The sequence below is a fragment of the Pseudorasbora parva genome, chromosome 21 (genome assembly GCF_024679245.1).
Source record: "Pseudorasbora parva isolate DD20220531a chromosome 21, ASM2467924v1, whole genome shotgun sequence".
Taxonomy (NCBI): Eukaryota; Metazoa; Chordata; class Actinopteri; order Cypriniformes; family Gobionidae; genus Pseudorasbora; species Pseudorasbora parva.
In genome coordinates, this window is record NC_090192.1 from 7,735,212 (window position 1) to 7,759,003 (window position 23,792).

At 37.2% G+C, this 23,792-nt stretch overlaps 1 protein-coding gene across 4 annotated transcripts in view; it reads right to left on the reverse strand.

Annotated features, from left to right (window-relative positions):
- Positions 1 to 23,792, reverse strand: part of pcdh15b (protocadherin-related 15b) — a 321,029-nt gene that overhangs the window by 215,176 nt on the left and 82,061 nt on the right. For all 4 annotated transcript variants that reach the window (XM_067430706.1, XM_067430704.1, XM_067430705.1 and 1 more), the window contains 5 exons: positions 17,044 to 17,204; positions 12,298 to 12,453; positions 8,059 to 8,178; positions 6,563 to 6,673; positions 4,473 to 4,643 (listed from right to left, as the gene is read on the reverse strand). In XM_067430706.1, the coding sequence (XP_067286807.1) occupies positions 4,473 to 4,643; positions 6,563 to 6,673; positions 8,059 to 8,178; positions 12,298 to 12,453; positions 17,044 to 17,204 (719 nt within the window). The remainder of the gene's footprint in view (positions 1 to 4,472; positions 4,644 to 6,562; positions 6,674 to 8,058; positions 8,179 to 12,297; positions 12,454 to 17,043; positions 17,205 to 23,792) is intronic.

Consider the following 23,792-nt stretch of genomic DNA (forward strand, 5'->3'; position numbering starts at 1 on the left):
GTAGAGAAAACCAGGCACTGCTCATTACCTGTCCAAATAAAGTCCCAACAGTTAAACATGGTGGTGGCAGCATCATGCTGTGGGGGTGTTTTTCAGCTGCAGGGGCAGGATGACTGGTTGCAATCGAGTGAAAGATGAATGTGGCCAAGTACAGGGATATCCTGCATGAAAACCTTCTCCGGAGTTCTCAAGATCTCAGACTGGGCCGAAGGTTCACCTTCCAACAAGACAATGACCCTAAGGACACAGCTAAAATAACAAAGGAGTGGCTTCACAACAACTCTGTGACTATTCTTGAATGGCCAGCCCGAGCCCTGATTGGACAATTGAGCATCTCTGGAGAGACCTGAAAATGGCTGTCCACCAACGTTTACAATCCAACCTGACAGAACTGGAGAGGATCTGCAAGAAGGAATGGCAAAGGATCCCCAAATACAGGTGTGAAAAACTTGTTGCATCTTTTGTTTTTATATATAAAAACAAAAATCCAATATATACATTCACAATTCCAAAAAAGCGCAGATGGAAGTGAAAAGTTCTGTGCATGATCTACTGACAACATTTAAATTAAAGAACATCGATTCAACCGGAACATTTCCGTAATGACCAACGCGATCTTCCCATTAGCGCCTGGTTTAAGACATGCTTTTTTGGGCGGTAAATAATGGTCTAAACATCAGTACATTGACAAGCCTTAGTAAGTATTAATTTAAATACTCTCCTCCCATAAATTTTGTGCCTGAAAGGGAAACTCCTATAAATACATATGCAATAAGATCAACCGCAAAAATAACTCTGTCCACCCCTTTTCAGTGTGATTTTTCACTGTCTTTAGTAAATCCTGACAGTAGATTTTTAACACCAAAAAGGATTTTGCTCTGATGCAAGCTGTTAGTAAATCTGGCCCAAATTGTCTATACCTGCAATACAGATTCGTTGACAAGCTATCAGCATATTAAATAGCTGTCTGATAAATGATCCCATTACTATTTCAATCTGAGAAACCCTTGCAGATGAATCAGTGTATTGGTGTTGCGATATATCGGTATTGGCAATAACCGTAATATTTCGGATGCATAGTATATGGGTAAAAACTTTATTTTAAGGTGACATAGTTACATTGTACTTACACAAATAAGTGCTCAATCCAATATAAGTAATTCACCCAAAAATTTAAATTATCCTATGATTTACTCACTCTTAATCCATCCTATGTGTATATGCCATTCTTCTTTCTGACGAATTAAGTCATGTTGCATACCGCTGACTGCCGGAAGCTAGTTATTTTAGCATATAAAGTTTTAAATATGAATATTTTTCTTTCACAAACCTCTTACACAAACGTTTTATATGATGTAAACAGAATATACCACTATTTTCACTTATTAAATAGCATCTACAGCTATTTCCACTTCTATTTGCTTATTTATACTTGGTTAAAATAGCATCTATTGCTATTTGCGCTTAGTGCAAATAGCAATTATCTTTAAGAAAATATGGTTAAATATGAAAATATGAAAATAAGTTGCTATTAACACGTTTGAAATAGCATCTATCAATCTCTAGCAAATATCAATAGATGCATGCAGTTAATTGTAACTAATTGTAGTTAAAATTAGTTAGTTGTTGTTAACAACTAACTAGAGAACTAACTGTAGGGCGAAGCGAAGTGGCAAGAAAAATATTGTTTGTGTAAGAAATAGGGATGGCAAAAACTAAACATTTTCTTGACCGACCACCGAGCCTCATTAGACTGGTTGAAACCGGTTAACCGATAAGTTTAAAATATGCTGCGCTATTTGTGTATTTGTTTACATCCCTTTGTTATAGTTATGACCTCCAGTTTTAGCCTGTTTACTTTTTGCAAACCTTGTGAGCGCACAAACCCAAACGCTGTGACCTCGCGCCAAATGTTTTTATTGGTTTATTAAGTACAAACAGGCGAAAAATTGAGTGTGAGGATTTGTTCACTTCACACAAAAAGATTTTGAAATGAGATGGCTAACTGTAGCGTTTAGTCCACTGTCTATAATAGCTTAATTTAGAGATCACTTGTTTTTTTTAACCGACAACTTTGATCGGTTAACGTTGATACGGTCAACCATCGGTCAAATGGTCATCGGTTAACATCCCTAGTAAGAAAAAGTAGCAGTTCTTTGCAATATAAATAGTAATTAGATGTAATTTATACTTTATTTTGACAGATACATACTATTTGCCCCTCAGTATTGTTATACATTAACAAGACGCAATAATAATATAGAGTGTAAATTATTATATTTACTTAAATTATTAAATGGATGCTGCCTTAAAGGGACAATAAAAGCCCTCCCTACACCTATCTCTGACCCTACCCAAGAAATGTTTTTATTATTATTAAGCATTTTGTTAGGCACTTTATTTCCACATTTAGAACATTTTCTTAATTTTTATTGAAAGTAAATGCCTTTCCGATGTGATTTGTGATGAGAAATGAGAGAAGAGCAAGTTCTGCAAAAGGTGGACTTGAACCCGTGTTGATGGCGTCAAAACAATAATCCATTAGCCATATGCTTTACTGTTTGCACCACTGAAGACATTGAATTCCTAGAGGTTTTTTTAAATGGTGTTTGGCACAGCCAGGCATTGTTAGGCGGAACTTGCCACTAACAATGTATAGCACTTGCCAACAAGGCACGCGATTTGCACTTAGTGTAAATAGACACTGCGATGATAATATGGCGTAAATTATCCAGTGGAAACATCTGGTTGACATCACAAAGTACAGATGCCATTTGTCATAAAGCAGAAGCAGACACACCACACAGCTGCTACTTCCATGTAAAAGCATGTTGTCGGATATGACAAGAAACGTAGCTAGTTTTTTGGATTCTGCGAAAAAGACTCGTTAATTACCCTAGTTCAGGACTTGCCGATCAACATTGAGCGCAACAAACCACCAACCGCTTCACCCACCTCTGCCAGATTTGGCAATTATTGCAATTATTTTACTAGTCCTGAAGCGGGAAATGTTACACTAACCTGTTAGGTTACTGCAGACACATTTCTGTGTTTTGTTATAGTTACATCCCTCAGGGCTTTTATTCTAAAAGTGTGCTCATTTGTATAAATCAATTATCGCATTATCGTGTGTTTACTTCAAATATCTTTAGAGCAGTATTTATTCCCTATTTTTTCCTAAAATAGGATGATGTGAGCATTTTAGAGCACCAAACTCTTACATGTAATTTATGTTTCATTCATACTCTATGCCAGAGGTGCAGAAAGTCCACAAGTTAGACTAATAAGTAATAAATTCCTGGAAATCCCTAATATGGACAAAGACAACAAATTGTGACATGTTGACTGATTAAACAAAGATAATTAACACATCATTGCGACATTGTATTATGGTTTATTTGTGTTCTTCAAGACATCTTGGGTATTTTCATAACGATAAAGTAATCATAAAGCAATGCCAATCAACAGCCTTTATCACTGTATATAATAATATAAAATAACAATTTCTTTTTAATTTCTATGTGACTGATAACATTATTTGTTCATAATATTTCTATAGATATAGCAATATATCATTATTGTGAATTATTTTGACCACGATCACTGTGTATTGAAAAATCTGATGTCTTGACAGCCCTAATTCAGTGTATGATTGAACACTCTGAATAGAAAAAAACTGATTTGCAAAAAAAAAAAAATTACCGATTAAATAAACACTTGCGAATCTGGCATTACTAGTATTCTAAACAGCTGATAGAAAACACTGAACAAGATTTTCAGGATAATAATTTTGAGGTGAGTATATGGCAATTTCCATCTAGAAATAAGGATTTATCCATAATATTTCATTGGGGTGCAGTAATGTTTCACTAGTGCTCGTGTCCCAGTAAAAAGAATGTAGCGACACCTTCCAACTAAACATAAATATAGTAAGAGTTGTCTATTTCACAAAATGAGCCTGTGCTTCTCAAAACATTGCAAACTCAAAGGTTATCAGTTTAAATCAGTCTAATGATACACTTACTATATTGGTTGGCGTTACTATTGACTTATTCACTAATTTTCAAAAAATGACAAAAAAAAACCTCAAAAGGTTTTTTAATCTGTTTGAATCAGTTTCATTAGACACTCCCTCCCCAAATCCCTCAACTTATTTACTGAACCGCAAGTCATTACTTTCGACATGTCCGATTCAAAATGAAAACTTGTGCCAAAAGTCTCATGACACTAAAAAGAATCAAAACCCTGGAATTGTTAAGTTGGTTTGGAAATGAAACCATAATTAAAACGATCCTTAACGTTAGAAGCATGTTTAAGGCAAAGCCATTTGGTCTGTCATAGAGAATAAAGATGTTTTTCAAGACCAGCAATGCAAAACACACTACAAACCATCGGCAGTTCAATTCTCGGGCTGAAGCTACAAGATACAGGATGAGGAGACTTAAAGCAGCACAGGATCAGGAACCACTCACCGGATCTGTGAGCTCCAGGATGCTGGCGCGGTAAGTAAGAGGTTTGCAGTCACGGGTGTTGTCTACCAGGCTGCAAGGTAGAAACATGGGGCCCAGGTCATCTCCGTCCAACACATCCACCGTAAGCGTAGTGGTGGCGGTGAGCCGGTCCCTTGGGTTTGGAGCTCGGTCCTAAAGGGAAACACAAACTTGGTTTGAAGGGAGAAAAATCTTTGTTTTAGGGCTGATGTCTGAATCCAACTCCAAGATCCCAAACTTAATCACCGGCCAAATAGACTCTACAGTCAAAGTCAAAATTGGGTATTTTTCTTATGCCTGGCTCACACTACAGGAGTTTTAAAATCCTATCCGATTGTAAAATCTGGTTGCAGCACACACTTCAGGAGAATCTTTGCAGATTTTCTTCCCTCAAATTTTAAACATGCTCACACTACAGGATTTAAAAATCAAGGAGTATCACACACTCCAAAATATTATTAAGATTATTATTATATATATTTAATAAAATATATATTTATTATATTTAATAAAAATATATATTTATTATATTTAATTTAACAAAATACATATACATTATTAAGTGCTCCTGTCGTTCTGGCACTCGTTGTGTATAGCTGTGTGTGTGTGTGCAATGTATTTTTCCCCTCGGGGCTTGCCCTATAAAGGTGGTGCATGCACACTTTTTGTACTGGAGTGCAGCGGGTTTTTCAGGCTGTTTTTTTTGTGTTTGACCGAGAATAAAGTGAAGGAACGTTCAGACGACTGTCATTTATTGTTTTCTTATTTCTATGTCACACTAGCGCTATGTCACACTAGTGTGCTATAATGTTTACCACTGCCTAGTTCAAAAGCGATCGTCACCTGTTACAGTGTAATAGATTTGTGCTGTCAAATGAAAAGCAGGAAATGCAGATATTCATTCTCTCTCTCTCTCTCTCTCTCTCTCTCTCTCTCTCTCTCTCTCTCTCTCTCTCTCTCTCTCTGAGAGCTACAGCAAACTACGGCAATTCAACTCGCGGTTGCCATTTTGAAATGTCCGTCTCGCCGTAGTTGTTTCCCATTGGCTATTGTGACAGTACTGACGTTATTACAATCTTGCTCATCCCGATAAATATCAAACATGTTTGATATGATCGGGGCGACCCCGATTTGCATGAGAGCAGATCGGGAGTTGCAAGATTTGATCTGTGAACGCCTCACATTACCAGATAATCTGCGCCAAACATCGGAACCGATCGAGTCCTGGAACATATTTTTTCTCCGAGTCTCGGGAGGGGAAAATCGGGCATAAATCGGCCTAAAACTCCTGTAAGTGTGAGCCAGGCATCAGTTTTTCCATCCCTTTTAAGTTCCTTCAAGTCATACTTTTTTTCTTGTTGAATATCTCGTGAATGAAATTGGTTGGACTTTAAGGCTGTTTAGGTCTAAAAAGAAATCTACACACAAACAAGACCAAGATACTGATTAAAGTTGCGGTCATATTAGCGACATTTCTGTGTAAAAAGTTCAATAGTTGTCAATAGTGTAGCAACGTATAAAGCACAACTAACACAAAAGTCACTTTAAAATCAAGGGCTTTCTTCTGGTCAAGGCAGTAATTCTGTTTGACCATATTGAACCTGTTGCAAACCCTAACATAGGGTCATGTGGATTACAATTGAAACCGATAAATGTGACTGCACCTTAAGAAACCATTTTTGCTTTAAAATGACCATAAAAAAAGTATCATACAATTAGTTCGAACATATCTTTTCCCCTATATTCCAAATCTTCAGCCTTTGTGTAAAAGACAGACTGAAATTTATGCCCAAAAATGCTATTTATTAGCACCAATTAATGCCAAACGCATAGCATTACGTGTCAAAGACACCGTTTCTGAATTGAACACAACAGCAAATGAGACTTGAGAGATTTCCAGTGAATAACAGCTCCAATTTCAGTCTGTTTCTCACACAAACTGCTCATATGACTTCAGAGTTGTATCATTTATGGTGTTTTTTGGAACATTTTAGAGTTTGGCCATGTAACTGCAGAGGGTGAGAACATTTTTCATTCTTTTGTACAATATTTCTCATTCCATGCAGACTTACGTTGGCCTGAATGATGACAAGGTAGCGCGTGATCTCTTCATAATTCAGCCTCTCTCTCAGAACCACCGATCCTGACAGGGTGAGAGGGATGTCGAATGTCCTGTTTGTGCTCTGTAAAGAAGTGTAGGTCAAAAGGGTTTCCCTTACACACACACACAAAGGCTCACACAATTCCAGCCTCATGAGAAATTCATCATCTATCTGCTTCAATAAGAAGAGAATGCTGATGGGACAAAATAGCCTGACTTTCAAAACCTTCTCACCCTTATTAGCAATACATACAATACATTACACTTAAAAAGGGACATGGAGACAGGATGTTCCTTGCTCTTTTGAAATAAAAATGTTTGATGTGTAAATGGCTACCTATCACAATACCTAACCTTTAATTAGAAAGCGAACGCAGTAGTCTTTGCATAGCTAAACTTTTGATTATCAGCATTAAATCCAATCCACATTTCAGGTTACTGGCCAAGAACCACCCACTTAGACAGAATAATTATTCATCTTGAAAGTTTTCTGTTATACCTTGAAAGCAACTTTTCGTTTCAGATGAACTTATGAAAAAAAAACAGTTTAGAGCTCAGTTACAGATTTAATTTGGTCACATTGAGAGTGATTTCTAGTGAACATATGCATAAGATGGTCAGTGAACACACTGTGGGTGGTGTGAAGCTGTTCCTTTGGGGCTTAGACATCGAATTTAGAGATGTCACACAAAACACTTCTTTCAATCCTGGAATGGTTAAGTGGTGTTTAGCTCCTCTCACGGCATTAATGCTGCACTCATTAAGAAGCAGTACGAGAATGTCACCAATTTGCATTTGTAATACCACCATATTCATTTAAATGATTTGTTGAAGAAATTGTATTTGCATTTCATCATATGCAAACTTTATGCTATATATACTGCTATTTTGCCGGTATATTTTCATGATGCTAAATTGTGTTCAATTATACTCTGTGATAATCAATGATGCACATCAACGTATTCATCAAGGATTAGGTTTTGTAAGGTTTTGTAAGTAAACCAATTAAAAATAACCTGCTGGAAACTCTCTGTGTTCCCTATCTGGCACATCCAGACCATACAGGTGCTAGTGATATGATTAGAATATCATCAAAAAGTTGATTTATTTCACTAATACCATTCATAGAAACGGAATTGATGATATTCAAACTATATGACCAGCACATGTATAGAGACTTGTGTAAAGACATTAATATAGTGATTCATGTTTCACTAGTGATTAATGTTTTACTAATTAATATAGTGATTCAACTTGTTGTTGTTGTTGTTTTTTTATACCATTTTTTCCTGAGGACACTCTGCACACAAGAAAGAAAGAAAGAAAGAAAGAAAGAAAGAAAGAAAGAAAGAAAGAAAGAAAGAAAGAAAGAAAGAAAGAAAGAAAGAAAGAAAGAAAGAAAGAAAGAAAGAAAGAAAGAAAGAAAGAAAGAAAGAAAGAAAGAAAGAAAGAAAGAAAAACATGTACCGGATCTGTAGGGTTGTACCGAATGGTGTATTCAATTTGTCCATTAGGACCATCATCAATGTCAACAGCCCCGTTGTTTCCTGTAAAACCTGAGAAGATGGTGGTTCCGACAGGCGTTAGCTGGAAAAGATAGAAACACAGAAGTTAAGCATCTTTAACACTCTCTTGGTTGGCCACCTCTCAGCGTGAATGTCGTTTCATTCTTAGTTCTACTGCCATTTCATCATTTTGTGCTTGATTCCTGGTGCTAGTAAGTTGGCGGACTAGTTTATGCTTCAAGCATCTTGACCGTTGTGTTAAACAGCACTCCTTTGAGGGAGAATTTGATGGACATGCTCTTGTAAAGTACACAGCGCTCCTCTTTATCTCTCTCTTTCTGGCTGTCATAATGAGGTCCTGCTGTGGTGCGGCTCTCAGAAGTGTGGGGAAAAAGAGGAAGTAATAGTTAAGAGTCTGCTGCGGAAGCTGGAGGCACCTGGGAACTCAGACGTTAGTTCCTGCGCTGCTACTCTGACGTTCTGACAATATATATTAGAGAGAAAAAAAGACAAATTCCTCACAACAAAAGTGGCACAGAGTTAGGATGCTTCAGAGAGCCTTTATAATGAAAATAACTGCCATCACGATCTGAAGAATACTCTCAGACTGCTGTCACGAAGAGGTCACATAAGGCTATCTGAACAAAGAATAATTAAGCAGCCTGTTATGCATAATGAGCTCTTAGAAGCAAAATCCTGAGTGAATCTGACAGTGTTAAATAAAGCACAATAGCATTTCTATTAGCATATGTTCCAAGTGCAATAAATGAGATTTTTATAACAGTATAGCTAATAGGCTACTTATAAAACTGCATAAAAATATTAGCTGTCACTCTAAATCTCTCAATAATATGTCTTAGTAATAATATATTTAAATGCTTACTTTCATGATCAAAGCTCTGTAGTTTTTAACATATAATGCAATGAAATATAATGATGATCGAGAAATTAACAAATAAACAATGTATATTTGATACTAAAATGTATATATATGTGTATATATATATATATATATATATATATATATATATATATATATATATATATATATATATATATATATATATATATATATATATATATGTGTGTGTGTGTGTGTGTGTGTGTGTGTGTATATACTATACACAGATACACACACACACACACACACACACACACACACACACACGCACAGATCAGGCATAATATTATGACCTAATATTGTGTTGGTGCCCCTTTTGCTGCCAAAAGCTCCACTAGACCCCCACTATTCCCCTGATGATATGCTATGGTGTCTGGCACTAAGATGTTAGTAGCATATCCTTTAAGTCTTTTAAGTTGAGAGGTGGGGCCTCCATCCCACAGATGCTTGATTGGCTAAAGATCAAGGAGGCCAAGTCAACACCTCAAACTCTTTGTTGTGCTCCTCAAACCATTCCTGAACTGTTTTTGCCACGTGGCAGAGGCATTATCCTGCTGAAATAGGCCACAGCCACCAAGGAATACAGTTTCCATAAAAGGGTGTACATGGTCTGCAACAATGCTTAGGTAGGTGGTATGGGTCAAAATAACATCCACATTGAGTAGAGGACCCAAGGTTTCCCAGCAGAACATTGCCCAAAGCATCACACTGCCTCCACAGTCTTCAACCCATAGTGCACCTGGTGCCATGTGTTCCCCAGGTAAGAGACGCACACAAACCCGGGCCAGCCATGGATGTTGTATTACATTTGATTGGACTGCACAGGCCAGCCTTCGCTCCCCACGTGCATCAATGAGCCTTGGCCATCCGTGACCCTGTCGCCGGTTCATCACTGTTCCTTCCTTGGAACACTTTTTATAGATATTGACCACTGCAGACTGGGAACCCACAAAAGCTGCAGTTTTGAAAAAGTTCTGACCCATTCATCTAGCTGTCACAATTTGGCCCTTGTCAAACTCGCTGAAATTCTTACGCTTGCCCATGTTCCTGCTTCTACCACATCAACATTGAGGACAAAATGTTTTTGTCCTCAAAATGTGCACACTTGCTGCCTAATATATCCTACCCACTAACAAGTGCTGTGATGAAGAGGTAATCAGTGTTATTCACTTCAAATGTCAGTGACCAAAATGTTAAGCCTGATCGGTGTATATCTATAGTATTCATATTCATATTCGCATTCAAAGCAAAAAAAGACATGTGAACCATGGCCGTGCAGAAATTTGTGAATGATACTCTCATAGTGCCATCAGAGTTACGTCATTGTATGTTCTGGGAAAACTGCAGTTGTACGGACAGTGTCAGTCACAGTTTTAGATCCAGCAATAATTAATTTACCAATTAAGCTTTATTTACACATGCCAGTCGTATTTACCCAGGAGTTAAAAGGTTTAGACACAAGCACTTCTTAATACTTTTCATTGGTAAAATATTTTCAAAACCCACAGACAGATGTATAGTCTGACAAACAGTAATGATTTGTGGGAGAGAAAAAAAACACGAAACACGAAAAATGGAGAATATGGAGAAATATGGTTTCTGTCAGACAGCAATGAAAGCAAGTAGCAAATCATGGTTTTTGCCACCGACATAAATACAATTCTACAAGCAAATATAGCCGTGGCTAAAATGGTCATCAACTGTCTTTAGACTGACAATATTCAGTATAGCACAGCCTTTTGTAGCTTACTGTTTAAGACATCTAATCAATCTCAATAGCTGCAGGGCAAAAGGACATTAAGTTGGTGACATTGATAAATGGAAACCTGAACTTCTCTATAACTTCACAGCATCTGCAGACACTCAATGAACACAAACAACCCTTTAGCCATTTAGAGCCATTTAGAATCCACACGTCCATCAAATGCTTTTTCCCTAACATTATTATTTACTTCACCATCTCTCTTAAACTCGGCATACTACTTCAGCACTCGGCGGACTTATATAGTGCACTCTTCAGTGCTTGTTGACTGATGGACTGAGCTGTGTTAGTCCCCCTTATCTGTGCGTCAGTCAGACGTTTCAAACTCCGGTTGAAATCGATGGTGGGCAATACAGCCTGCCATTTTTTGAGGCCACTCGAGAGGAGGCTGCCTGCCACTGAAGCTGCCTCCTAATGAGGGAAATCTCTACTGACAGCTCTCCGGGGAACAACTCTCAATTAGCTGAAAGCCACACACTCTCCATGCAGTCAATCCAATGTGAGAAGATCTCTGGAGACCGAGGCAGCATTCCTACAGACCCACAATGACACTACGTGTTGAATGTTATCGGAAGCTAATCCAAAGGGAAGGAAAAAATAAAAATAGTGCTAATGAATGTCCAGAAACGGACGGCATTTTTAACGGTAAAGACTGAGTCATAGAATGCGAAGTATTGTGACCATAATGGCAGACCCACAAAAAAAATCTGCACCATGAAACTGGCATTACTGTCATTCAAAAAGTTTTACACATCTCCTGCCCTTTTCATTTCCCTTATATTTGGACCTATTAATAATACATTTAACCACCAAAATGAGATATCAGGATATTAAAATGATTTCTGAAGGATCATGTGACACTGAAGACTGGATTAATAATGCTGAAAATTACATTTTAAAATATATTAAAAACAGAAAACAGTTATTTTACATTGTAATTGTATGTCAAAATATAAGCATAGAATACTTATTTAAAAAAAAATCTCAATTATTCCAAACTTGTGACTGGTTGTATGGATCGGACTTTTAACTATTGTTATCTGGGATGCAAAGTATAGGAAGGTTTTAGACAAAATTTTAGTATTGTGTATACTGAACAACGTCGTAATGGCAATCCACAATACAGCCCTTGCTGTGGAAAAACAAAGAGAAGCTAAATAAGTCACAAAAGGTGACTGGCAGAATTATTCAGTGAGCTACAGCACTTCTGGGGTAATTACACAGCAGTCAAATACAGAGAAATGTTAACTGCTAAATGCTTCAGCTCCAAAGCCCACAAGTGCAATTTATTTAGCGCAAAATAACCTTGTCGTGGGTAAACCATCACACTGACACAATTCACTGGTTGAAATTCCAATTACATCAGGCAAATGTTCAGTTTTAGCTAAAACGACTCACTTCTGCAAACTTCTAATAATGTGTGCTCCAGAATGCCAGTGACTTCCATGTTCTCCAGAAACCGTATAAAAGTAACTCATGAAAAAGTCATTACAACTACAGAAGAAGAACAAAAGAAGGCCTGCTAAATAGAAACTCACCTCATTAATCGCTACATAGTAGCGCGGCTGCTGAAAGCGTGGGGTGTTGTCGTTTCGATCCCGTACGACTATCCGCACTTCGTGTAGGATCACCGTGCCAACAAGCTCATTAGTACACTGAACCTGCACTACAATGGACTGAATGTAGGAGGGAGGCTGAAAGACAAAAAGAAAAACATCGAAATCAAGCAGTTCATTTGCATGGTGTGCATTCAGCAGGGCAAACTAAAAATGACCATTTCCTTGCAGTCCATTATAAAGCCCATTACAAAGTGCATGCTGTGAACAACAGATTTCCCAGCTAAAGAGAAGAACGTTTTTTTTTTTTTTACCATAGTTCTGATTGAACCTTAAGAGAGTGTATAAAAGTCTGACATCAGTCAGTAAAAAGTCTGATTGACTGTTTTGTTTTAATACAGATTATATTATCCTCCTAACAATTGTAGGATTTAAAGTGCCACTATTATGCTCTTTTTAATTTTTTGCTTGTGAATGTAAAACGTCTGCAGAGTTTTAAAGGGGACATATTATAACAGTCTTTTTCCATGTTTAAGTGTGTGTATATCAGTGTCTATAATTGGGTCCCAGTTAATTGATGAAATTTAGAAAACGCGAAAAAGGACAACCCAGTAACTTTGTTTTGATAAGCCTTTTTCTGCAAGCATGTGAAATGTATCTCCCCATATGACGTAGGAAGGGGGTCTATTATAATACCGCCCCGTAATCCTCCATTTTCTCTCTGCGTCCGAACAGTTTTAGCGACAACTGTCTTGTAAGCTATGCATGTGCATTGCCTGAACGAGGACAATTCAAGGCAATTCAAGGTTTTGCTAAAAAGTTCAAACTGTTTGTGGTCCAGCTTATAGTCTCCGGAGCGATACTGGTTTCAGCTTGTCTGGCTATCACCAGACCAAGCTCAATCTTTTAAGATTGAACATTAGTCTGGGGAGTCTGCTCTGTGTTTTCCACTGCACAAGAGGCATGATCAACGGGCATGGTTCAAATGACTGTATGCAATTGGACAGCCATCCAACCAATCAGACCACAAGAGGCACGATCAACGGGCATAATTCAAATGACTCTGTACGCAATTGGATAGTCCTTCAAACAATCAGACCACAAGAGGCACGATCAACGGGTAACGATCCATTCTTCTCTATCCATCATTGTGTTAAATCTACCAATAGCGGCAGGTGGATAAGTCAGCCTGTAATTGGTTCCAGCAAAAGCGTGACAGAAGCAGGATAAACGAATGTACAGGTTTCCAGCCTGAGCTGCAGGGCGAAATCAAATCGCCAGGAGATCAGGCTGGGTTTACCCGGTCTAGGTCACAGCACTAATGAAAAGGAGAGCACACACTTTATAATGCTTTATCTGAGTTTTTTTACGGATATAAAGTTTATTAAGCACCCCCCCGAAAAGACATAATGTCTGTACAGCTGCAAGAAAAAGTATGTAAACTGCTTGCAGAATCTGTGAAACTGAGTACTTTTAACCAAATTAAAAAGATCACACAAATGTTATGTTTTATTTAGTACTGTCCTGAATAAGATATTTTACATAAAAAATTATTTACATATAGTCCAAAAGACCAAAACAACGGGTGAATTTATTAAAATAACCCGTTCAGAAGTTTATGAATCATTGATTCTCAATACTGTGTGTGGTTCCCTGGATGATCCACGGCAGTTTTTTTTTTTTTTTTTTTTTTTTTTTTTTTTTTAATGGTTGTTCTTGAGTCCCTTGTTTGTCCTGAGAAGTTAAACAAACTATCTTTTCAAACACAACTATTAACAAAGGTTCAAACCTTATTCACTGATGCTTCAGATAAAAACACGGTGCATGAAGAGGCGGGGGGTGAAAACATTTAAACAGGATGAAGATGTCTATATTTTTCTCATTTGGTATAAATATCACTTTTATTCATTTAGTACTACCCTTCAGAAGCAAAATAAGATACTTGTTTCCCGGAAGACAAATTAAGTACAATTTACCTTGATCTTCAAAGCATTTTCACCCCCCGGCACTTAATGCATTGTTTCTTCATCTGAAGCATCAGTGAATGTCTGAACCTGTGTTAATATTTGTGTTTGAGTTCCTCAATTGCCCTCAGTGTGAAAAGATGGATCTCAAAATCATAGTCACTGTTGGAAAGGGTTCAAATATGCAAAAGATGCTGGAAAACTGAAGAATTTGCAAGACCTGAAAGATTTTTCTGAAGAAGGGCAGTTTAACTGCCCAGGACAAACAAGGGACTCAAGAACAACCATAAAATGTCTTATTCAAGATAGCACTAAACAAAAAATAAAATGCATTTTGTATGATCTCTAATTTAGTTAAACTTATTCACATTTTACAAATTCTGCAAGCATTCACATACTTTTTCTTGCAACTGTATTTGTTTACTGTTAGTCGTAATGAGTGTTTGTGTCGCTGTGTATGCTGATGGTAATGCAAGGGAGAGAGTGTTTATGGATAAGATTTTAATTCACACTTCTTGTTTATTCAGCTCTTATGGTGATTGATTTTCTGGAGTGAAAACAGATGCTTCATCTTTTGTGTGATAAACAATAAACTTCATAAAATTCATCAGTAAAGTTTTGGCCATCATTCGGACAGGGTCTGCTACACCAGGCTTGTACTAATTGGGGATAAAAGCAAGATGGCAACATAAATTAAAATTTTACCTTAAAAAAAAAAAGTAAAAAAAGTGATTTTTGCATTTTTGCAGAATCTGTTAGTTGAAATCATGAAGAAGCCTCTCCGTGTTTGAGATAGCAGAAATGGTATATTTAAAAGTGTACATTTTGAGGTTGAAATCACCTTGTTTTGTCTGTGTGTATTTCCATACTGGCTTTTGTTATTGCCCTGCCCTCCAATGGACGCGTGGCTAATTATTTATGCATAATTATGTCTTATTATGCTTGATGCCCAAGGGAATGTCTGCAAATCCCACCATGTGGTTGAAACGTATAATTTTATGAATTAAAACTACTTTTTAGTTTGTTTAAATGTTCAAATTCCAATGTTGTGCATTATTGAGTCTGAGAGTCTACTAAGGGTTTTTTTTCACAATACAACCAAGCTGTGGAATTTTAACATCCATCCAGTCCGTTTTTAAATGTTAAAAGTAATTTAAATTCATACAAATGATATGTTTCATGGTGTATGGTGCAACCCTTGGGCATCAAGCACCGTGATAGCGAGTAAAAGTGTTTTCAAATATAAATATGCAGCTATAATGCATGTAGGTGATTTTGAATTGATATTTCATGTTATATATACAATGTATGAAATGGATATACAATGGTTACCAACCACAAAAGTGCTTATATCTCTGTAAGACTGGCCAATCTATAGAACAATGGCAAGGAAAACTTTCCCCCACTCCGAGAGCCCCCTCGTGGTCGGGAGCATTTCTGTTGTGTTGAGGCTTGTTTCCGTAGCCTGGGAAATCCCAGACAACTTTCGGCATATTTAGATTTGCTCTGCAAGTAGTCTGGCAAAGAGCCCATTCAAATCCATTTCCTATCCGTCGAAATTGCGGCACCAATCAGAAACGTTGGGCCGGGCTTTACACGATGACAACGGTGAAGCAGTGGAACATCACTCATGCGAACATGCTATCCCGTCTGTTTTAAGCTATTAAAACTTTTCCCTTTCGTTAAAACCCGAGCAAAAAACAACACTCGGCTACCAGATGTGGATTACACCAGCTACTTTGTTGAGGAGGATGGGGAGTGTGATTATACACACAGCAGCTCTGGCCCTGGCCATTCTGTGCTCACACTGGATCTGGTAATCATGTCAAAAATGTAAATACTTGTAAATAAATAACTATCGTAACTATCCTCAAGTCTGAAAATATTCTAACACATCTCAAATGACTGAATTTTGAATAAAGTTTGTGAGCAACAATTTTCCAAAGACTCTTCAATATTTTTTTTATTTTCAAAATATTGCAAATCATGTTCTAATTGCAATACAAATGCCTTACAACGTGGGCAAACGCAGTAAGAGCTTGACGTTTTCTGTTCGACCGTCAATCCGAGATGCTTCATTCGGTCTGAGATGTTATTAGGCTTTCCAAATTTTGCAAAAAATGTTGATGGAGTGGCGATGGACACCAGCTATTATCATATTTCTTTTACAACGGCAAAAGTCTTCAGAAACCATTGCAACATCTTCCTCAAAATCACAAAAAGATAATTTCTGTCTCAGATGTTTCTCCGTCCCTCCCCTACGTCATCGGTCGTTGGTGACGCCCCTTTGGAAATTATTTGTTTATGAAGCTTTGCCAGACCATAACTCAGTTACTACTTAGAATGGTCTGGTTATAACCAGGCTATTGTTTTCATGGTGTTGTGGCGATTTTTTTGTGTTGTGGTTTAATTTAGTACGGTTGCACTACTGGGCCACCGTAGAGTAGGCTCCCGGGAATTAGGGGTTTAGAGGAACTGAACCTTCGAATTATCCATTTTCATACTCTTTGAGAAATTAGGTGATGTGCAATGTATATTATGACAAAATGTTTTTGACCTTGAACACATGAAGTCTATTGTAGGAGACCTCTAAAACAAAGTCAGCAAACTTTAAAATTGCATAATAGGGGCACTTTAAAAAAAAAAATCCTAAATTTTCCCATGTTTTATTTTCACGTTTAAAGGTAAAGTGTGTCATTTTTTTCACTAAAAGCATCCAATGGTGGTCTCAGACTTGAAAAGCAAAAGGATTTCAGATAATCACATCTCGGTCCAGAACTCGTCCGGTGCTGTTGAGATACAAGCGCTGCTTGACCGGGTCCAGAATGACCCAGTAGTCATGGTTGTCCCGTAGAGATAAAGAGATGGTCCTGTCAGGGTCTTCTGCTCTCCCGTTTATCTGCATGTTCTCCACCAGAAGGGTTCCTGTGATAATAACAAACAAACATCATATGTACTCACGGTTTATTTTTCAAAAAGCATTAGGGGCATATTCCCAATCATTTCATTATGCTATTAAATAAAACTGCATGAATTACTTGTTCTTGCCATTCACATGCAAATACAATGGCACACATGCAAATATAATTAGGGTCAGTCTCTGTGATATTTTCCAAGTGTCAGTTGTTTTTGTTTAGAAAGAAATGATAAAGTTAATTAGACACTTAAGATGCAGAGCGGATGTGTTTTTATTTCCCTTCTAAAGTTTTATAAGACATCTCAGAAAAAGAACTCAACATGAACTCAAAAAAGTCTCAACAAATTATTCCAAAACTAAATGACCTGAACTCTGATATTCACATTCATTTTATAGTTCTATAATAACACTGTCCTTTGTGAAAAAGAACAGCATACTAAAGGATATACTTCAAAGGTATAATGTGTACATTTTAAGGACTTCTAGCGTGATGTTGTGAATTGTATCTGCCCACAGCTCAACCCTCCCTTTCGAAGCACATAGAGAAGCTACGGTGGCCAACACAGGACAAAGATGTCGTCTGAGAGAGCAGAGAGTATCTAGCTCTCTGTAGAGCAGTTTGTCCATTTAGGGCTACTGTAGAAACATGGAGGCGCAAAGTCTATGTAGATAGAAATGGCTCATTCTAAGGTAATACATACATAATGGTTTATTATGCAAGGTATTTATACACCACTGAAAACATAGTTATGTAGGCAATATTATATTGCATTTCCATCAATAGATCTTCATAAATATTACACACTGCACCTTTAACATATAAAAACTGAATGCACTGTTTTCGGACACTTGCTATTTACTATTAAACGGAAATGTATTATAGTTTTCATCTATATTAAATGCAATCAGTTAAGAGTGGGTTTTTTGACAATTAAGGACTTTATATGTCTTATCTGTATATGTACTTTTTTATATAATTACTTCTATTGTCTTTGAAACATGATTAAAGCATATTTCTGGTAAATTTAACTTAGCATTTATGTTAAACTAAAATTAGCTTTACTGTGATTTCTATTGAAACACAGTGTCAGTACGTTAACACATTTTTTTTACTTTAAAACAATTAAATTGTCTTTCAAAGGTTTCATTAGACATAAATGAATAGTGAACTATTTAAGTGTACTTGAGTGTTTTAAGATATGGTCATGATACAGCTCTTTAAGAGGGGAGAGCGGGGCACAACCTAACACTTTTTGACTTTCTCAGTTTGTGTAAATTCACTAGGGTTCAGAGTATTTTTTTAATTAGTTTTCCTTATTGTTTTAAACTTTTTTTTTTGTTTGACAACAAACACGCAAAGCACAGCTTTACAGCATACTTCAAATCATAATAATAATTAATCATTTCTGAACATTGACTCCTAATTGAGTCTTAATTTACCTTTTTCTCATTGTTTCTCAATAGAATTCATTAAAGTATGGAATATAGCATAACAGGGGCTCATTGTAACGCAGTGTTATAGCATGCCCCACCTGCACATCAAGGATTTAAAACCAACTCGTGTCTTCTGCTGTTTAGATCAACTGTTAAATAACAGATTTAAAATTACAATAATATCAGATTTATCTCATTTAAAATAAACTAAAAAAACAGAGATGAAGAATAAACTTAAGGAACTTTCGCTAAATTTTGCTATGGTTAAATCAATGTTCAGTGATATCTTCCAAAGATTTTTTTTCTCTAAATAATGTTGATATGGCAACTATACACTACGTTTCGTCATCCAGATCCATGTAGAAAGTTTTAAACCATGTGCATTACAACTAACCCCGCAATTTGTGTCCCGCTCACCCCTACATATAAGTAGCCTTTTAAATGTATACACTTAACCCATTTAATCCCACTGGTCACAATTGTGACCACAATTTTTCCTTGCATTTTTTAGTGTAAAATTGAAAAGTAACTCATATTATGAAGCATATGTTCATATATAATGAAAATGTAAGATGTCTATATGAGTTTATGGCAGGTCTAACATGATTGGTTAGTTTGGTCATGTGACCACACACATTTATTTCCTGGTACTGCTGTCTTAACGGAAGGATGACGTCAAAGCTCAGAAAGGACAGGTAAGAATACTAAGTTCCTTTTTGAGGAGCTCATAATTTTTTTGCACATATCATCATGAAAGGCTTATCTATACATACACATTGAAATTAAATGAAAACATGCTTTATTCTGTTGTCAAATTGCAAATAAATGAAGACGGTCACAATAGTGACCGGTGGTATAACACAGGGAGTCTATGTTACCCATATGTAATTCTGTGTTATTTTTATGAACTCTCTTACAGAATGACTTTAAGTCAAGTTTTGGATTTACTTGACACTGATGATCCAGAGCCTGCAATTTGTAATATAGCAGTGGTCCCTAAGATAGAGAAGGATGCAATAGAAAGCGACTGTGATAGCGATGCATCTGACATGGATTTTACTGGTGACTCAGCTCACATACCATCAAGAATTTTGAATTCTACTGCAGAACTGTTTGGATATGATAATTTTGAGGAAATTGAACCTGAATGCGAGGACCAACCAAAACTCACAATTCAAACAAGAAGTCTCTCAAGAAAACTTGAATCTGCTTCATCATCTTTGTTGCCATCTTCAGATGCTACTACTGCCACCATGCCGCCCTTGGCAGAAAACATCCCTGAAACTGCTTGCGATCACCAACCGAAACTCAAAATCCAAACAAGAAATCGTACAAAACAACTTGAAGTTGCCTCATCATCTGTATTGCCTTCTTCAGATGCTACTACCACCACCATACCAGTGCCCTTGGCAGAAAGCACCCCTGCTCAGCTGATTAAAAGGAAAAACAAGAGTAGGTGTTTCAGAAAGTCTAAAAAAACCGCAAAAAGCAATTTGCCTGACTACATTGTGTATGAACCGACTGCAGCACAATGTCTAAAAGCAACAAATCCGAATCCATTGGATGTGTTTTTAGCAATGTACCCCTCATCTCTGAGAGATCTTACCATAGAAATGTCAAATCTCTACTCTGTTCAAAACAAAAACAAACCTCTTAATTTAAGCATGGATGAACTACTTGTATTCTATGGTGTGCTCCTCACCTCTGGATATTGTACTGTTCCACGACGGCATTTGCTCTGGTCACTAGATGGGGATGTCCACAACAGCAGCATCTCCAATGCTATGAGACGAAACCGATTTGATGAAATTATGGCTTCCATCCATGTTGTGGACAACACAACGTGCAACAATGACCCCTTCTTTAAGGTGAGGCCAATCTTCCAGGAGCTAAATAGCTCATACAAAATTCTGCCATTCAGTAAATGGCTGTCAGTAGATGAAAGTATGATTCCCTACTATGGGCGCCACGGGTACAAGCAGTTCATAAAGGGAAAACCAATCCGCTACGGCTATAAGGTTTGGAGCCTTGCATCCTCAGGGGGTTACCTCTACCACATGGAGCCTTATGCTGGAGTGCATACCCTTCTTCCAGAGACTGGGTTAGGTCATGGGCCCAGTGTAGTGCTGGGTTTGGCTGAACAAGCCGGTGTTCCAGGAGGATGCAACTTCACGCATGACAACCTTTTCACCACATTATCCCTGATTGATGAGATGACAAAGCGAGGATATGGGTGCACTGGGACCATGCGGCAAAACCAGTTGTGTGATGTGCCATTTAAACCAATGAATGAATTCCAAAAGCTACAGAGGGGCTCCACAGAAGTTTTGTCTGAAGGAGAAAAGCTACTGGTGAGGTGGAGGGATAACAGTGTGGTCACTGTTGCAAGCAATGTGGAAAATGTCTACATTGAGTTACCAACTAGGAGATGGAACAAGGAAAGAAAGGCATATGAGTACCTTCAACAACCTCAAATAATCCACTCTTACAACCAGCAAATGGGAGGAGTAGATCTACATGATCTTCAGGTGTCCCGTTACCACTGCACAATAAGATCAAAAAAGTGGTGGTGGCCAATTTATGCCTGGACTCTCCACAGTGCTGTGGTCAACAGTTGGCTGTTCCACAGAGATGTCATGGATGGTGACTATGATCTCCTTGGATTTCAGCGAGTAGTTGCCCAAAGTCTCCTGAAAAAATTTGGTACTGCACCAAAAGGACAAGGGAGGCCATCCTCAATGTCAGCTGCTGTAACTGATATTCCCAGGTTTGATGGTGTTGCTCACTGGCCGATAAACACAGGTAGGCAGATTTATATGAAGATTTGTTTTTATTATAACATTTAACACCTGCAGATGTGTTCCAAAAGCTATACAAAAGAGAAATCATTGTGTAATTGTTAATTTTGTTTTAAAGGGAACAGGTTTCTCAGATGTCGTGTCTGTGATGGTCGCACATCATTTGGTTGTGAAAAGTGTGCCAGGCCAATGCATATTGAGTGCTTCAAAACGTTTCATAACGTCTGAGGGAGTTACCTAATCAATGAGTTCCGCACCAGGACACCGTTTTTTTCCCCGCTGCTATGTCCTTAGGAAGGTGTCTACTCAAGTTACATGAGTTCCAAACCAGCACACAGTTGTAACTGTTGATTGATAATTTTTGTGACGATTTGTTGTTATTAATGAATTATGTTCTTTGGCATTGTTACATGTTACATGTTTCCTATAGGCTCATATTTAATAATTTGTTTATTTATTTTAATTTGTTTATTTGTTTTAATTTATTATTTTATTTCTGAAAGTTTTTTTTCATTTTGTAATTTTAAGTATTTTGTGTTATTTATAATGATTACATTCTAAGCAATTTCCTACAATGTGTTATTTTACCATAATTTTATTAAAATATTTATTATTTTTGAAACTGAGCCAGACAATGTTTACCTATTTGTTAATCGAATAAAACACTTCAACAATTTAATCCAGTCTTTATTTTTTTTAATTTCTGGAGATTTATGTATTTATATACAACAACTTAGACTCCCTGTGTTCTACCACCGGTCACAATTGTGACCAGAGATAAAACTAATTTTTTCATGGACTTTTCAAATATTTTTTTACATTATTGACATTGATTGTTTAATATACTTACAAATACAACACAAACTCATATATTTCATCTCTGGGAAAAATTTGGGATTAAATGGGTTAAGATTCGAAATGTACGACAAGTGCACATTAAGCACACTTCTTTTACATGGGGGATGTCAGAAAATGCAAACAAAAACTGTACAGCAGTATCCTGGTGTTGTTATGTGGGTTTAATGAGACCTTCCTGGCTGCAGCAGGTAATTTAAAGCAGCTGCCAGCATAAGAACACATTGCGTGAGCTACAGCAGCAGTTCACTGAGTAGAGCAGAACATCTCACGCTCACTTCAGCCTTTCATTTCAAACAGCTGTAGGACATTATTAATTCAAACTAAATCCTTGAGGAAATACCACTCTGAGTTGTTGTTTAATATTGTTTGATATTCCTAGTTTGTGTTGTAAAACACAGTCATAGCTTCCATAGTCGGTGCACTAAGACACATAACAGGGTCTACAAAGCACAAACCTTGAGCAATGGAAATAAACTAATATGGATCGATAAGTCATCTTTTCCCTGGAAGTCATTAGCCTGAATGATTACTGTGCATAAAACAGCCCGGGAACACAAGTCCAGTTTAAAGGAACAAGTGCATCTAACAGTGCTGCGAATACTATAACACTGTAATGCTAACATCATTTCATTTCATAATGCTGCCTATACAAATCGATGTGCTGCTATCCCAAATCAGAAGAATTGTGCTGAATCCAAATATGCATGCTTCCACACTATATAGGAGGTGAAAAACAGTATTTGAGCTGAGTAGTATGTACGTATTCCGGATGAAATACTACTTCCAGCGAGATTCTGAAGTGTACATTCGATGGACACTTTAGATTAATTATTTTAAATCGAGAAATTACAGTTTTGAATAAAAATGTTAAATGACCTGACCACATGATGGCCCGCCTGATTAACCGCTCTCGTGTGACACGCTCTATGAACACAGAACACCATGCTAGTCTTGGGATGGATGGATGGATGGATGGATGGATGGATGGATGGATGGATGGATGGATGGATGGATGGATGGATGGATGGATGGATGGATGGATGGATGGATGGATGGATGGATGGATGGATGGATGGATGGATGGATGGACGGATGGACGGATGGACGGATGGAGTTTATATCTCGCAATTCTGACTTTGTGTGATATAAAGTCGTAATTGCATGTTATAATTTCAGAACTGCGTGATATAAACTCGCAATTCTGACTTTATAACTTGCAACTGCAACTTTTTATCACGTAATTGCGAGTTATAAAGTCAGAATTGTGAGAAATAAACACAAATTTTGTTTTGTTTTTCCCTCAGAATTACACCTTATCACTAGCAATTGCTAGTTTATTTCTCACAATTCTGAAAAAAGAAGTCAGAATTGCAAGAAGTCGCAATTATCTTTTATTATCTTTTGATAAAAGATCATTTTAAAATTATCTTTTTTATTCTGTGCGGGAAACAAGTTTTCATAGTTTCCTAGTTGAAAAAAATAAGGAAAAAGAAATATCATACTTTG